The sequence below is a fragment of the Rattus norvegicus genome, chromosome 2 (assembly GCF_036323735.1).
Source record: "Rattus norvegicus strain BN/NHsdMcwi chromosome 2, GRCr8, whole genome shotgun sequence".
NCBI classification, from domain to species: domain Eukaryota; kingdom Metazoa; phylum Chordata; class Mammalia; order Rodentia; family Muridae; genus Rattus; species Rattus norvegicus.
This window is the reverse complement of record NC_086020.1, coordinates 213,531,434-213,548,691: the sequence shown is the minus strand read 5'-3', so window position 1 is coordinate 213,548,691 and position 17,258 is coordinate 213,531,434. Positions and strand designations below refer to the sequence as shown.

Sequence of the window (17,258 nt, the reverse complement as noted above, 5' to 3'; positions counted from 1 at the left end):
CTGAGTTCGGTCCCCAGCTCCAAAAAATAGAAAAAAAAAAAGATACAATTTAAAGTAAAACGAGTTAGTAAATAATATTATAGAGCTAAATATCAGAAGAAGGAAACACGTGTCGAGACTCTCTTCAGACTGACTCCTGTGTGTGCAGCTCCCAGGTCCTGACTTCTAGAGAGCCTGATGTGAAAGTTACTTCCAAGTCCAGTCATGGCCATAACAGCAGCCAGCCTTGACCCACATCTGTGCCTCTACGCTAATGAATGTTACAGGAAGCCCAGTAGAGTCTGCACACTACGTTCAGAAATTAAGCATTTTCAGCCTCTCCATGACCAATCGACTCACTGATGTATTCCCTTGTCCCATGTCTGACTAAAGAATTTTTCAGCCCTACATTCAGCTCTGAGAACAAGAGAAACTGACGTAACTTGAAAACCACAATTGAAAGTTTAATAAGAAATTGTGTTTGGGATCAAAACAAATAAATGCGACCCAGCTCTGTTTAGTCTTTTCCGCTACAAAGGAAATCATTCTGGAGCATCATTAAAAACACCCATGACAGTTTGAGCAAAGCTGTAATTTGTGTCTCCAAATACAATGGAAGGGGTGAGTCTCAGTAAAACACTTTGTCTGCCATTGATGCGGAGGGAGTGTACAACTTTATACAGTTTTTTAGTTTAATTATCTTAAAAAGAAACAATGTAAGAGACTAGAGATCATCCATGTAGAAGGAATTATTTTAAAGGCAATTGGGGCTGAGTACATACATAGTTCTCTAATGGGACACTTGTCTAGGTGCTGGGGGTTATAGATACGATCTCTAACTCGGTGAAAAATAAATCATGATACCTGAATTATGCAAAAAAACCAATGTTTCCTAATCTCAAAATACTGTGGATGCGTTTGTGTAGAACCACTAGTAGTTTCTATAGAATTTTACAAGTGTACTAAGTTTACATTATGACATAAAAATTGCTTTATTTCAAGATAGCCATTTGTGACTAATCCTGTATGAAATCTACACATTTTTTTCTTTTTACAAATCTTGTTCACATAGTTCAGGCTCTAAGAAGGATCTAGAACTATGAAAACATTACAGAGAGGAGGGACTGGGAAATGCTGTTGTTTGACGAGCTTCTATGTTTTCTTCTAGGCCAGAAGAATTGAAGTCTAACAGAATGCTTCGGGGACACTAGAAGGCAGCACAAATATATGGAGCCCAAGAGAACACAAGAATCTGGCCATTATTGTATGAGACTTACTGCTTTCAATAGAGGAACTCACACACAGTCACGCTCAACTGGGCCAGTGCTCTGAAGATTCTATTATTCCTAATACCAGCCTTGCCTTAAAAAAACATGCTTACTAAATTATTTGAACACTGTGAACGTTTCTATTCCTGTGTAGTTACAGAAGCAGTAAGTTTTTAGAATGGATAGCAATATTTATTCTAAGGATGGATAGCCATATGTATTTTCATCCTCCATTTAAATTTAACATAGGTATCTTACAAATAAAAATGTTACATCTTTTAGAAATGAAAAGGGAACCAGGCCTAGTGGCCCATGCTTATGGTACAAGCTTTTAAGTATTTGGGAAGCTGAGGTACATTCAGCCTCAGTTACATAGTGATTCAAAACCACGGGACAACTTAATGAGACCTTATCTCAAAATAAATCTTTGCGTGCTGGGCACGATATAGCTCAATCAGCAGAAACACTGACCTTGCATATGGAAGGCCATAATTCCCAGTACTGCACCGAAAGGAATAAACACAAAAGGTCAAGAAGAGAACGACAAAGAATCCCATATACAGGACCCAGAGACTCAACTAATTCGGCACGGCTTTGTGCTGTCTAATATGTCACGGGAGGCAACGAGGACCTGCACAACTTCTGTTCCTGGACTTTGATCGAACCTGCCATAAAGCTGGACTCCTTTGAGCCTCCAGTTTCCATTCTATGCCAAGTAACCTCAGACTTTTGCCTGGCACAAAACAAAGCAATAAAATCCAACCATCTCACCCGTCCAAAACTAAATGACTTAAAACATCACCCACACTCACAGACCTGACCAGTCTACTGGAAGGTAGCGCTATTCATAGGTACTGTCAAGAATAACAACAGCTACTGAGAGGCTCCAGCACCAAGAAGGCCTTCGCTATAAACGTCTACATATTAAAGCCTCCAATGAATGCAGTCCTGGAGGAGTCCATATTGTTTAGATTAGTGAGGGTAGGAGGTGTCCACTCGCAGCTCACTAGGAAAACGATGTTAAATTTCATGTCCATAAATGATGTTAACAACTTGTTCAACTTTCATGCTCATACAAATGGGTCGTGGAGACTGAAAAGCCTCCATTCGTCCCTTTGACGGAGAATAGAGCCATTACCACAGCATGTAGCTGTTGGTTTGAAGATAATTTTAAGGAAAAAAAAATCTTGGCAGTGTAATTGTTATCAAGGTCCGAGCGAATTAAACCCGTGTTTGAAAATTCAGGAATGCCAGGAGTTTCAGCATGTCCCAAGACTATCCTTAGATGTAGGTAGTCAGGCCCAGGATAGAAGAGAGTATGATACATTTGCATCAAATCACACCAACCAATCAATGCAGAAACATTTCCATCGGAAAGCCTGGTTTCTGCTGTAGATGAACAACCTAAACGGATCTGCATTCATTTCAAACTTTAAAATGTCTCCCATGCCTCTCTCTAGAACTATTGTTGCATGGGTTACCTGAATCACATACATTTTTACATATTTATGTATATTAATCCTTACAAAGCACAACAAAATGATGGAGGCTTCTGGTTTTAAAAGAACTGTGCTGCAAAGTTAAACTGGACACAATAAATTTTTTATATCAGTAGTGTAAACCACCCTAGATTTAGTAGTCAAACTTTTTAAAGATGTAATAATCGAGTGGTGTCCAACTTCCTGTTCTTATTTTAAAAGCCTTCAATTAATATCACCAGCATAAAACTAAACTTCAATTCCATGAAGAAGGCCCTCAGACTACACTCCCTAGATTATTGCTCATTATGCCAATAATTTTCTGAACTTTCTCCTAAAAGTGAAGGTCTGAATTATTTTAAAGTATTTCACGGGTTCATTTTCCAGGTTATACTCTTAAGAATGCATGCACACGCACTCGCACTCGCACATGCACACACACACACACACACACACACACACACACACAGAGTACACACACCAAAATAATGTCCTAACTTGAAAAAGTCTTTGGGAGTCGCAGAATATCTAATTTTACAGTTAGCATTGTAATTGAGATATTAGTAATATTTTAGTTGTAATTTTAATTTCTACCTGAGAGAAAAAGGTAAAGTAAATGTATCAAATGACTCTTTTTACTTTCAACCACAATGTGGCAACTCTTTCAAGGTTTTTGGAAGGTTTTTAACAGTGCGCTAGCCTAAGACCACTCAAAAACCCCCACTAAATTATCCATAGTTTGTCTTCAAAGTTGGAGAGGGAAATCGAAGAATGGGGCACTTTTGCTGTATTTTTAGCTTTCAACTGTTAACAGCCTATCTAAAGGACACCTCCAAAGCAGACTTAAAACTCAGCCCAGCTCTCTGGCCCCTCCCCATTTTCTGTGCTCTAATTCAAAGGGAGCACAGGGTGGGAGTGTACAGTGAAAGGACACCGGAGACAGATGGTCACGAAGTAGCTAGTGACCCCTGGAAACTGGTGGTTCCCAGCAATCGATAATTCTAGGTCGAGATGGTTTGTCTTGGTGCTTCTGCTCAAACTCCCTGCAATGTTTTAAAAAGAAACTCTACCTTCTGTGTTATCATCCGACCCCTCTAAGCTCAGAACTTGATGAGGAAGGGCATAATGGGGGCAGGGGGGTGGAGGGTGAAAGGAGGGCTGGGTACTTAGAGCCTATCCCGGCTGGAGAGAGCGCTCAGCCCTTGAAGGCTAGACTCACAAGCAAAACGCCAAAACTGTCCAGAAGAGGTTCGGTGAGAAAAGAGAGAAAACTGACCCCCGTGTAGTATCTCGGTGAAAAAAGCAAGGAAAGGCATGGTCATACTGCCCATCTTTCGTGCGGCTTAATCTCCCGCAGGTGTGCGGGGTGTCCCTGCCAGCTCTGGCTTATCCCGCACCCCCTCCCCAGGCAAAGTGGCCAGCGGGATGTTGAAGGAAGTACCTCGTTTTGTCTCCAAAGGGCAACATAGCAGAGGTGGGGCGCTCGTTTCCGAACTCCTCGGATGGTGGACTGGGGAGACTCTGGGGGCCCGCGGAGTTCCGTGGGTGCCCGACCGGCTCCCTTATGGCCCCCGCCGCCTCTTCGCTGCGGGTCGCCGGCTGCGGACCCCGCGTGGCGTCGCCCCCTGGCGGGCAGCGCCGGGCCCTGTGGCGGCCGCGCGCGGGCGAGTCCCCGCCGGCTCGTCCACCATCCCCGCCCGGCGAGAGTCGACCTCCCGGCTCGGGCGGCCAGCACCAGCTGCTCGACGGCCGTTGCCCCAAGGCGCCGGTGGCGGGGCTCCAGCCCCTTCTCCAAAGCAGAGCTTGTTAGTTCAGCCCAGATCGGCGCGCCGGAGGCAAGCGCGCGCGCGGGCTTCGCGGCGACTCCTCGAGCTTCGGGGGACCCGCCCGCCACGCACTCCGCTCCACCCTCTCGTCCCTCCGCTCCACTCTCAAGTCTGCGCGCGTCCCGACTGCCCGTGCAGCAGTCGGATCCTAAAGGACAGGCTCCCTCCTCCACGCCCTCCGCGTCGGCCTCCTGGCGTTTGGCTCGCGACCAGGAAGAACTGGCCTCTGGGGTGCTCCGGGTCCCCGGGTCCCGGAGTCCGCCCCGGCCGCCTCCCTCCCGCCCTTTGTGTGCGCGCCGCAAAGCTCAGCGAAGAACCCCCCCTGCGGCGGCGCAGCTAGAAGAGGGATGATCAGGGGACTATCGGGGGGCCAAAGGCGACAGTCCTCACTGGGGGCGACCGGGGCAAGCTGCTACACCCAGGCTTCCCGGTGGCCTGGTCCAGACCCCCGGCTTCCCCGCCCCTCCAGGGTCAGAGCAAGCCGGGCAGGGGAGGAGCGCGGCCACTGGGACGCGCTTCCGGAGCGGCTGGGAAGGGGCTCTGGCTTGTTTTGGTTTTTGCTAAGCCGGTTTGGGAGAGAAACCGGGAGAGCAGAGGGGAGGAGGGAAGGCCCGTGAGCGCGCGTGAAATTAATCTTGTTCCCGGGCTGGGTGTACGCTTTTGTTTTTAACTTCGTGGGCAAGTCGTTTCTAATCCGACGCCTCGCTTCTCAACTGTGCTCGCTTTAAGTCGAGGACTCCAGTCCGTTCTGAGACCGAGAATCTACTTCCGAAGCAAAAGGCCTGGGAACGGGGATTGTTTAATGTGGCTCAAGGGGAAAATTCAATGGGGAAAAGAGATCAGCCCCAGCTCACGCTTCATGTCCCTAGCCGTGTCCTTTGTGGCTCCTCTTCTTACCTGGTGGCCTTTCTAACAAAGTAAGAGAAGGTAAAGTCCCGGTGATCATCCAGCCACGCTTCCACCCAGTCCTGGTCCCGCTGCTGCTGCGACTGCACGGAGCTGGGGCCCGCTCGTTCCATGGTGTTTGCCGCGGGTTTCTGCGGCTCGCTGATGCCGGATTTCCACCCGGCAGGGTCCCTCTCTCAGAGGAGCAGGACAGTGTTCGAGACCCTCCCCCTTTGCCCTGCAGTCTTTCAGCGAAGCCTCAGAGAGGCGGGCCAGCCCCGGAGCTCGCTCAGCCCCGCCCCTCCAGGTCCCCGACGTTTCCAGGTGGCCGGCGTCCTCCTTGGGGTCCCGGGGAAACTGACTTTCTGCATCTGCCTCTGCGCTTTCTGACGAGCTCTCCGGAAGCCAAGTGGCCAAGGCTAGGAGGAATCCAGACTGCCGCTGGGGTGCGCTGTGGGCCGAGTCAGCTTCCCTCTGTGCGCAAAGGAGACAGTGGGTTTGCAATTCCCAACTAACCAACTCTGGGAAGGGAAGATCACGTCCAGGACTCATCTGAAGGCGAGAGGCAGGGAGCTTCACTAGAAAGCGAGAGAAAAAGTTAACCCGGGTGTTTTCCCCCGTTCTTAGTAGGATAGCGACAGCCCCACTTTACTTTTCTTCTTAAAAGCAACTCTTGGTGGAGAGGACCCACAGCCTATCTTCCTCACAGCAGCTCTCCCAGTGACTCCAAGCAAGGAAGAGAAGTGAGGCAGAAACCTCTAGGACAAACCTGCAGGTGCTGGACTGAGTGACTTCCATCAAAACCATACAGGAGCTTAAGGCTAACGTCAGTCGTAAAGTGCTTTGATTCATACACCAAAGACCCGGGAGGCATAGGACATAAAAATGCCAACCACCTGTCCTTGCCTGTGAATTTTGAAGATAAGAATACCTCTACACGATTATGCTGACTTAAGAACACAAATACTAGCTACCCATGTACACCGGGAACACCCAGTTAGCTTGATTTAAAATTAACTCATATTTGACAGGCATCAATGCCTCAGAAACAGGATTTACTGTTTTATGTTGCTATTGCTGTAATAAAATTCCATGACCAATGCAACACATGATAAGCTATATTAGATTTTAAAATGACAGTTCTCTCCTGGTGTTAACTATAACATTAACATTAAATACAAATAGAGAATAGGGGGGCTTGAACCCCACCCCACATCTACCAGGAACTCAATTTAAAACTAAACTCTAGGATAATGGCTAGAAATTGGGCCTTAACTGTTTGTGCCCGCCCCCTGAAAAGTTCATATTGAAACTTAATTTCGGACCTGGAGAGATGGCTTAGAGTCCTTCCTTCTATTCCATGGGTTGAGGTTCAGGTCCCAAGCTGCCTTGGCCAGTTAAGTCATTTCTTCCCTCTCCTGTTCTTCTCTCTTTTCTCTGCTCTCTTCATTCCCATAGGCTACCTGAAGCCCCATGGTTGGCAGCCAGCTTTGCCTGATAAATCTCTCCTCCTCTGTCCCATCAGCTTTGCCATATCCACACCCACAACACTTGTGCAGAACAAGGTTTGAATACCACCTTTGCCTCTTCTAGTTCAGTCAAAGAACTCCACGTGCCTACTGGAGTCACCCAGCTACTGCATTACAGACTAAGACAGGGCAAATTCTTACATCAAACACACAACCAAAGACAGGTTGACACTCACAGGTAACAATATGAACAGCCAAAATGGTGTGTGTCACATCAAACCCAGTAGTCCTATAGAAATGTTTTCTACTAAGAATTACTTAGGTGAACCTCAGAGCACAAAATTTTAAAGAACAATCAAACTTTTTGGAAGAATTCAAGAAAATTAAAGAAGACACAGACACCACATTGAACTTTAAGATAACAATAAATGCCTGAGTGACATTCAAGAAAATATGAATATATGCCTGAAGGAAATGACAAAGACAATTTAGGGTTTGAAATCAGAATTAAACAAGGAGATAGCAATATTGAAGAGAGCTCCTGCTAAAATAGAAACAGAATGGAAAAGCTCAATAACCCACCTAAACTCAAGAGACAGCCTTAAAAACAGAATAGATGGAAGGTAAAAAGCAATCAAAGAATGTGGAAAAAACTTTAAAGCACAGAAAATGAGTATGCAGAACGTGTGTAACACCACGGAAAGAGCAATCCCTTGAGTTCTCATGTATAGATTAGAAAGATCACAGAAGAAAATGTTCCCATATAGAAACACCCATACAGATACAAGAAGCACACAGAACATTAAATTGACAAGACTATAAAAGAAACCCCCACATCACATTCTAAGTAAAAAAGTAAATATGCAGAACCAAGAAAGATTATTGAAAACTACAAGAGAGGAAAGAAAAAAACACGTCACATATAAAGAGAAAGTCTTCAGAAAAGCAGCTTAATTTTCAATGGGAACTTTAAGATCCAGAAGACTTTGGATCGGTGAACTCCAAATTCTAAGAATCCTTGACTGCCAACATAGACTACTATACCCAGCAAAACTATTTGCTATTACAGAAAGAGGAAAAAAGCTTTCTTTGATACAAACAGCTTTTTAAAAATTCATGTCCACAAAAAGAACACTACAGAGACTTCTAGAAGCAATGCTTCAGACTGAAGAGAAAAATTAGCATAGCCAAGCAACTATACAAAGAGAACAAATGAAGCTATAATTAAATAGCACACACACACACACACACACACACACACACACACACACACACACTCATGCATACACAATCACTACAATCTACATATATCTTTCCCTGGGGTGTTTTTATTTTGTTTGGGAGAGGGGTGTTGTTGTTTTGGTTTGGTTTGGTTTTATTGTTTTGTTGTTGTCTGAGACAAGATCTCACTATACAACTTTGGCTGACCTGGACTGGTTATGTAGACCCAGTTGGCCTCTAACTTATAGAGTTCAATGTGCCTCTGCTGGAATTAAAGGGACACACCTCTACATCCAGCCACATGTCTTTCAATAATAGCTACTAATGGCCTCAACTCTGTAAACAAAATACATAGGTAGCTCAATGGACTAAGAAAGAAAGCATCAGAATTCTACCAGATCCTCAAAGATCTAAAATCAATACTTCTTTAGTTATTCAAAAGAACTGATAGAAAGAATGAGAGAAAGAAAGGAAGAAAGAGAAGGAAAAAAACCAAGAGCATACCCCAACTTTTTCTACAAGGGAATATTACTCAAATACCAAAACCAAATAAAGACAAAACAGCAATAGCCAAACCTTACAGAATACAGACGCTTATCAAGGAGATCATCCACCACCAAGTCAGTCTTATCTCAGAAGAGACACGAGGATGGTTCAACACACATGGACTTAAAGAGCCAAGTATGAGCTCACATAACTATAGTCACCTGAAATTTGACAAAAATTTGCCAAAAATATACACTGGAGCAAAGACAGAATATTCAACAAATAGTATGTGGGAAAATTCAATTTCCACACACACAAAAAAATGAAATTATCCCTATATCTGTATCACCGTGCATAAAAATTAACTCCAAAGACCTCAGTTTGAAATCTAAGGTACAGTGCAAAAACTGCTAGAAAAAAGCATAAGAAACACCCTAAAAGGTAAGTATAAGAATGAACTTTTTGAATATCAGAACTCCATTTACCTAGGATTTAAGGCCAGCAATTGATAAGTGAGAGCACATGAAACCGAACTGCTTGTGTGCAACTAAAGACACAATCGACTGAATGAAGAAATCCACCGAACAGAAGAGAATCTTCACCAGCTGCACAAAGCTCTAGTATTACTATTCAGTTGATTTTGTCATTTAAACTCAGAATCAGGATCTGACTTAATTCACACATTTAAAATGTGAGGTTATATTTCAATTTTTAGGCTTATATTAAGATGCCTGTGTAATGAGTTAAAACGTGTGTTTGAGCACTATGAGCAGAAAATTTCACGGTAATATGTGAATACACAACAAAATATTTGCTGAAGAAATATTTGTTGGGTCTATTTAAAATGAAATGTTGGACTGTTCTTAACTTACTATGACCGACCATTCTTTAGTGTATTGAATGTTCAAATTCAGTGATTAAACTTTGAAGAAAATGTTTTGTTTATTTGTTCGCTTGTTTGTATTTTTGTTTTGTGGTCTTTGACACTTTTACCATACTTGCTAGTACAACCTTCCCGTGTAGTGGCACTAAGCACCTACAAAGTACACTTTTCTGTTGACAGTACTTGGAGAACCTATTTCAAGTTGTTATACAAGCATCCTAATATCAACCAAGAATTTAAATGCAGCCCTCTATTTCAAACGTATGAATTTAGGTCAGATACTGATTCTCAGTTTAAAGGACAACCAGTCTAACTGTAACACGTGGGTCATAGTGATCCCATGAGTGTACAGGACACCTTCTACCAAATCAAATATGGAGATTTCCTACAGAAGTCTCTTCCAGCAGCCAGGAACTTAGCCTGATGTGCGAAAGCTAATCCACATGGGAAGACCTTCTGTAGATGACTGTAACCAGCTGTTCTTCACAGCAACAACAGTCGTATGTTGGAGGAAATTAAAGTCATATTAATGTAGGGTGATTTAGGACAGATAACAGACACACTTTCCTGGCAGATGGATGGAACACGGATGGACTTAGAATGAAAACCAACTGTGGAATCTTTCCCTGGGGATTTTAATGGACAGTGTAGGCAACTGTCTGTTGACAATGCTTTGAAGTCATGTCTAAGACACAGATCAGCCCAAGAAACTGAAGGAGGGCTGAACTTTCCCTTTCACCTGCACATGGAGAGTATGTTAAACAGAGTAATTATGCTTTTCAGTAATAAATAATACTAGCTACTTAAAAATACCTAACAGCAAAAATACTCAGAAAAAGTCCACCTCTCCCATCCATTTTTCTATTAAAGAGATTCTATTCTCTAAAGAAAATGCCCTATGCTAACCAGAATGGCTAAGCATAAAATGAATTAATTGGAATGAAAGAGTAGAGTGGGTCAATTCTGTCAACTCTATCAAGGTGTGACACATTTAAATAAAAACCAATTTAACAGTGGGTCATTTAAAATAGACTCTCAAAGTGGTTCTCAACCTTCTTGATGCTGCAAACCTTTAATACAGTTCCTCATGTTGTGGTGACCCCTGAACCATAAAATTGTTTCCATTGCTATCTCATAACTGTAATTTTGCTGCAGTTATAAACCATAATGTAAATATCTGTATTTCCCAGTGGTCTAAGGCAACCCCTGTGAAAGGGTCCATTGACCCCCAAGGGTTCATGACCCGCAGTTTGAGAACCTCTGCTCTAGGGGCTGGTGAGCTGTCTCAGCAGTGTAAGAACACTTGTTGCTTTCATAGAGGACCTGGGTTTGATTCCCAGCACCCATATGGCAGCCTGTAACAATCTGAAACTCCAATTCCAAGGGATCTACTGCCCTCTTCTGGCCTCCAGATATGCACAGATATATGTAAAGGCAAAACACTGGTATACCATAAAGGAGAACAATAACAAAGTAAAATAAACTCTAAAACCTAATGGTATAAAGATGTACCATTTCCATAGAAGTAGAAGCTCTCTGATTATGAATTTGTATTCCAAAGAATCACTCACATTTCTCTTATGAATACAGGAAACACAGAACAGTGGGTGCCCAAAGTCACATTTGAAAAACATAAAATAGAAGTATTCATGCACAGGATTATGGAGCCTGCTGCCTCCCACATAGGTAATGAAAAATCCGATTTTATTATCAAACTAGAGATAGAAAAAAACTAAAAATTGCTTTTAGAGAAGTTTCTATAAGATGATTCTTTTCTTTAAAACACCTTTTAAAATTTAGCGAAAGTCGGGGCTGGAGAGATGGCTCGGTGGTTAAGAGCACTGGCTGCTCTTGCAGAGGACCCAGGTACAACTCCCAGTACACAGTACAGGGAGGTTCACAACTGTTGCAACTCCAGTCCCAGGAAATTAGACACACGCACAGCCAAAACACCAATGCACATGAAATAATTTGTAAAAATTAGTGCAAATCAATGAAAAGCCAGACCTTAAAATTAGGTTTGCTATGATTTGTATAAAAACGTTCACTCTACTTTGATAAATGTAAAAAAATGCCTTATTTTTGAGATAAACAAAAATATTGATATGTTTACATATGGATTGGGACTAGGTCAAAGCCCACTCTTTTTTATAATTTCCAGTTGTGTTTATAAAAACTATTTGGTATTAAACGGTAGCACTTCCAAGAATAACCGTGAATTTGACAGGAAGAAGCTATATCCACAAGACAGACTCAGTAACTTGAGGTTCATTTGCTCTCATTCTTTGCTGACCATTGAATCACCAAAAGGCATGAATTCATTCTCCATACAAGCTCTCCTGGCACCATGGTAAGACCCAAATGATTTTTTGACATCATAGCTAAAAATCACTTGTACATCTGAAAAAGTTCCAGAAATGTTTCAAAACTGAAATTTTAGCAGTGCGAATGATTTTTCTCTCTGAAGGGATTACCTCACGGCACATACATATTCACTCGTTATGTTTGGTTGCTAAGAGCATTTTAACCCCCATTCATAGTAGTTTCAGTACCCAACTGTATCCAATAAACAGGTCATATGTACAAAACAAATGAATGGAGAATTGAATGACATCATGCATCAAATGGACTTAACAGCTATAGAATATTCCACCCAAATGCAAGAGAATACACATTGTATTCAGAGGCACGCAGAAGTGTCTCAAAAAACAGAACACATACTCTGACACAACACAAACCCTTATACAGTCACAGAGGTTGAAACAACTCCATGTATCCCATCTGACCACAATGTAATAAAACTTAAAATTGACCACAAACCAATCGCTAGTAAAAACACAAACTCGTGGAGATTAAACCACTTATTACACAATGATGAATGGGTCGATGAAGAAATGGGGAAAGAAAATAAGAAATTTCCCAGAACTAAATGAAAACAAAACCAGAGCCGGGCAAAACCTCTGACCACATCAATACAGTCCCATGAGAGAGATTTACAGTTATGAATCCCTACATTAAGAAGCTACACCCATGAGTCTCACCAAGGAGGTGAACAAGGTTGGCCCCATTAACACACCATACAGAGAATAGACCTTAAGGCCTCAACCGTGCACGAAGAGCTATAGGCAACTGGGGAAATGTAGGTGCTAGAGAGGTAATATTCCAGAGCATACAGATTTATTGTCTAATGCTAAATGGTTATCCCAGAATTGATATAAACAAGTAGCATTGTATGGAGTGAATGGCTTATATTTAGGAATATTCATATATCTGGATATTTGTTAAAATTTATAGCAATTAGTTTGTTAAAAATGAGGCTATGAAGGTGAAGAAGAGCAGGGAGGAGTATATGGGAGGGTTTTGAGGGAGGAATGGGAAGTAATAAATGTTGTAAGTAAATTATAATCTCAAAAATAAAAATAAAAGGAGGAAAAATAAGGACTGGATGATATGACTCCAAAAATCAGAAAAACAAGAACAAACTAAATCCAACCCCAGCTGACAACAAGAAAAATGTAAAAGCCAGAGCAGAAATTAATGTACAGAGAAAAGAATAAAACATCAGAAATCTAAGAACTGATTATTTGGAAAGATAAACGAGATTGATAGACCATTGGGCCAAAGGAAGAAAGGACCCAAATTAACAAGACAGATAGGAAAAGGGAAACATTGTAACTGGATGCCTCAGGCAAAGGAATGATATTAGACCCTTATCTATCACTTTGTACAAAATCTAACTCCAATGGCTGAAGACCTGCATGTGGGGCCTAAAACACCAAGGCTGCTAGAAGAAAACACTGGCAAAATATAGATGTAGGGAAAGGCTCCCTGAGTAGGACATCATGTGCCCAAGAATTAAGGCCAACAGTTGATGAGTAGAATCTCAGAAAACTAGAAAACACACTGAAAGTAATAATCAAGGAAGCAAAGAGAAAGCCTGCAGAAGGGAGAAGAATCTTTGCTAGCTATACGTTTGACAGAGAACTAATATCTAGAACGTATAAAGAACTAAATATATTATATGGCTAAGAAATATATCAAAAGGTGTTCAGCATCCCTATCAGTTGGGACAACACAAATCAAAACAACTTTGAGCTTGAAATTTCATCTCGCCCCTGTCAGAATGATGGCAAAGATCTGCAAAACAGCCAACAATAAATGTTGGAGGGGGAACACGGAGAGAGGAGCGCCCCTTCACAGTTGGTGGGATGGCAAAGTGGCCCGGCCACTCTTGAATCAGAGTGGAGAATTCTCCAAAACTAAACCCGACAGTAGGACCCAACTGTAGCACTCCTGGACACGTGCCCAGAGCTCTCTACATCCTACCACACAAACACTCGCTCAGCCTTGTTCATCACTGCTCTATTCAGGGGTGAGAAATTAACACAACCTAAACGTCTTTCAGTGACGAATAAAGAAAATATCAACACTATGGAATACTATTTAGATGTATGAAGAGATAAATGATAAACTTTGCGAGTCAATGTATAGAATTGGGAAAGATCCCATCGAGTGAGGTAAGGCGGGCTCAGAAAGACAAACATAGGTTACTCTTGGCAGTCATCCACAGCTCTCTAATTGGCTAGACCTATTCAACAAGTAAGAAATCGTGCTTTGGGCTGGAAACCTAGCAAACTCTCCAGAAGCCAGTGAAGTCATGGATCTTGGAGTTCTAAAGCCAGCACTTTCCTAAACCTGCATAATCTCTAATGGCATTCTAAATATGTGTACTTGTGCCCACAAATAAGTGTGGGTACTTCACCGGGGAAATTTTTCTTTCCAACAGATGGATTCCATTACGGAAACCAGCAACCAATCAAAATGCAGAGTTGCGGGGGTCAGTCTAAACCGATCCATCTACAATACAGTTCCTGCACCGAAGGCTCAGGACCACTGTGGAAGAGGGGTAGAAAGATTTCGAGAGCCAGATGACTAAGTTTGGTATGAGATTGTGCCTCCTTGAGATGTCAGAAGCTACAGCCATAAAATGTCATCAGTGTGAGTGCCTAAACATGACACGAACAACACAAGCAAAACCAGACATGCTAAAGTAGATGAAGGAAAACCCACAGGCCTCAACCCTACACAAAGAACTACCGGCCACTAAGAAACCAAGATTAGAGAAAGGATCTCCATGTGGTGGAAAACCACACCAACTGGTCATCTAAGGCCAAATGGTCAGGGCTGGATGCATATACACAAAGTAGCATTATATAAACTGAGAATGTTGTATTTAGGAGTATATACGTATACATGTATATGCATTTATATACATATATATTTATACATATACACACCTATAAATGTGTATGCAACAACAGTTAACTTAGAAAGAGGCCATGAATTTTTTTTTAAATCAACCAATTTCTTTTTTTTAAAGATATATTCATTTATTATATGTACACTGTAGCTGTCTTCAGATACACCAGAAGAGGGCATCAGATCTCTTTACAGATGGTTGTGAGCTACCATGTGGTTGCTGGGAATTGAACTCAGGACCTTTGGAAGAACAGTCGGCACTCTTAACCACGGAGCCATCTCTCCAGCCCCATGAATTTTAAATAGAGCAAAGAGGCCTACTTTGGAGAGTTGGGGGGGAGAAAAAAAGGGAGAAATTATGTAATTATATTATAATCTTTGAAAGAACAGAAATAACTTTTAAAACATTTAGCTAACATCTTTAGAATGCATTCGGAATCCGCGTGCATCTTGAAACTCAACAGTGACGAGAATCTGGTTTGTCAGCTTTATGATGAGAATATTGTTTTCTCTATTTTAAATACTAAAAGTCTCTCATCTATAACCTTATGGGAAGTGGGGGCGTGTGTTTGTGTGTGAAGTAAGAAATGTTCATAAAATTACTAGACTTGCCCCTTAAGTTGAAAATTGGCATTGTCAATGTTCTAGCTGTGTCACTATAGGCCATGCACTTACTGCTCAATGACTCATCTTCACAGAAATGACAAAGCCCACATAGGATATGACCATTGTCTTAGTCAGGGTCACTATTTGCTGTAAAAATCATCATGACCTAAGCAACTTGGGGAGGAAAGGGTGCATTTATTTGGCTTACTCTCCCATATCACAGCTCATCATCAAAGGAAATCAAAAACAAGAACTCAAGCAGGGCAGGACCTGGAGGCAAGAACTTGGAGGCAGAAGCCTTGGAGGGCTGCTGCTTACTGGCTTGCTCCTCATGGCTTGCTCAGCCTGCTTTCTTATAAAACCCAGGGCCACCAGCCCAAGAAAGGCACCACCCACCTGGGTTGGGCCTTTCCCTTACATCAATCACTAAATTAAGGGATCTCCTATAACCAGATCCGATGGAGGCATATTCTCAATTAAGGTTCCATCCTTTCAGGTTGACTGTAGATTGTGTTGAGTTGACATAAAACTATCAGCACAACCGTTTAGTGGTGTGATAATGGGAAGTGGTGCGCCATCCCGCAAAAGTCCTTCCACATCTACTTGTATTCACCATTCATTCAAAGGTCTCTCAGAATCCATGGCTTGTCGTCAGCTCTCTGGTATGACTAACTTTTATTTGTTGTTCTCTTTCCAGCCATCCACGGAGTCCTGCACATTGATCTTATCTGTCGATTCTTTAAAATTCATCCCCGTTTCTCTTCCCACATCTGCTACCTGTCTTCAGTCTATGAAATAGTGCATTCTTTTCACTACAGAGTGAGCATCTGAATTGAAACTCTGCTAGAGTCACTCTCCTCTAAAAATATTATAGCAACTCCTTATTATCCTCTGAATATAGGACCTGTCTCTCAGTAGAGCCCACCTGGCCACTGTCGATCACATCCTGATTTCTTACTAGAAACATATCAGTGTCAGTGTTCTTGAAGTATAGCATGCTGTCTCTCATCCAGAATCTGCATGTGCCTTGTATGTCCGTACTCTGGTTCTGAGCTACCATATTCCAAGTCCCACTATCTTAAGAATGTCCCCTGTGGGGCCCTATAAGTAGTTATAAACAAGTTTCGTAGACAGACAATGATGTTAACTGCCTGCCCTTCCCCAAGCTGTTCCAGTAAATGAAAACACCTAATTGCATAGCATTCCAACCACAGATAAGAGTAGAAGTAAGGCTCAAGATATACGATCCTATCAAGCTGTCCTTCTGCCTCATTGTTCAAATCAACCCGGTTTGGTTACCTGCACTGTAAAACAGAGGCCATTCATTCCTGTTGTGTCCTATTAGAACTTCTGACTGACAGAATCATAAATGTAATACGTGACCATACATGGTTAAGTTTGGAAATATTTCTTATTCAGCAACAATTAGTTAAATTCCTTCCAGGCTTTAGTCAAGGTCATCCTTGGTTGGTTATGTACCTCTGCCAAAGTTTCTCTAAGACGTCCCTCCCAAAATAACTTGGCTCCTTTTCTTGACTATGGAAGAGAATGGCCTCTTGCTGTCAGTAGCTCTGTTACCGTCTGGTTTTGGCTTTTAATTTCACTCCGTCTTGTGAAACGGCCTCTGCTATGGTTGGGATACAGTTTGCCTCTCAACAGTTCATGTGATAGACGCTTGGCCCTTAGTATGAAAGTGTCAAGGGTATGGGGCTACTCATATTGAATGTAGCGTTCCTCCTGCAGGGGTTCTAGCTACAGTCGGAGGTCAGATATACACTTCTCAAGCTGTAGTGGGAAGTGAGGGGGCAAAGCAGCATTCTGTGGGAGCATTTCAAAATGTATACTTTCAAAAGCCAAAAGAGTGATCCTGGGGCTGGAGGGATGGCTCAGTGGTTAAG

General features: G+C 42.4%; 1 protein-coding gene across 2 annotated transcripts in view; it reads right to left on the bottom strand.

Moving 5' to 3' along the window:
* The window catches only part of Pde5a (phosphodiesterase 5A), a 144,817-nt gene extending 138,947 nt beyond the window's left edge, over window positions 1-5,870 (bottom strand). Inside the window, exon 1 of one of the 2 annotated variants that reach the window (XM_006233260.5) lies at window positions 5,449-5,870. In XM_006233260.5, the coding sequence (XP_006233322.1) occupies window positions 5,449-5,570 (122 nt within the window). In that variant the 5' untranslated portion in view covers window positions 5,571-5,870. 2 annotated transcript variants of the gene reach the window in all.
* Between the last annotated feature and the right edge of the window lie 11,388 nt (window positions 5,871-17,258).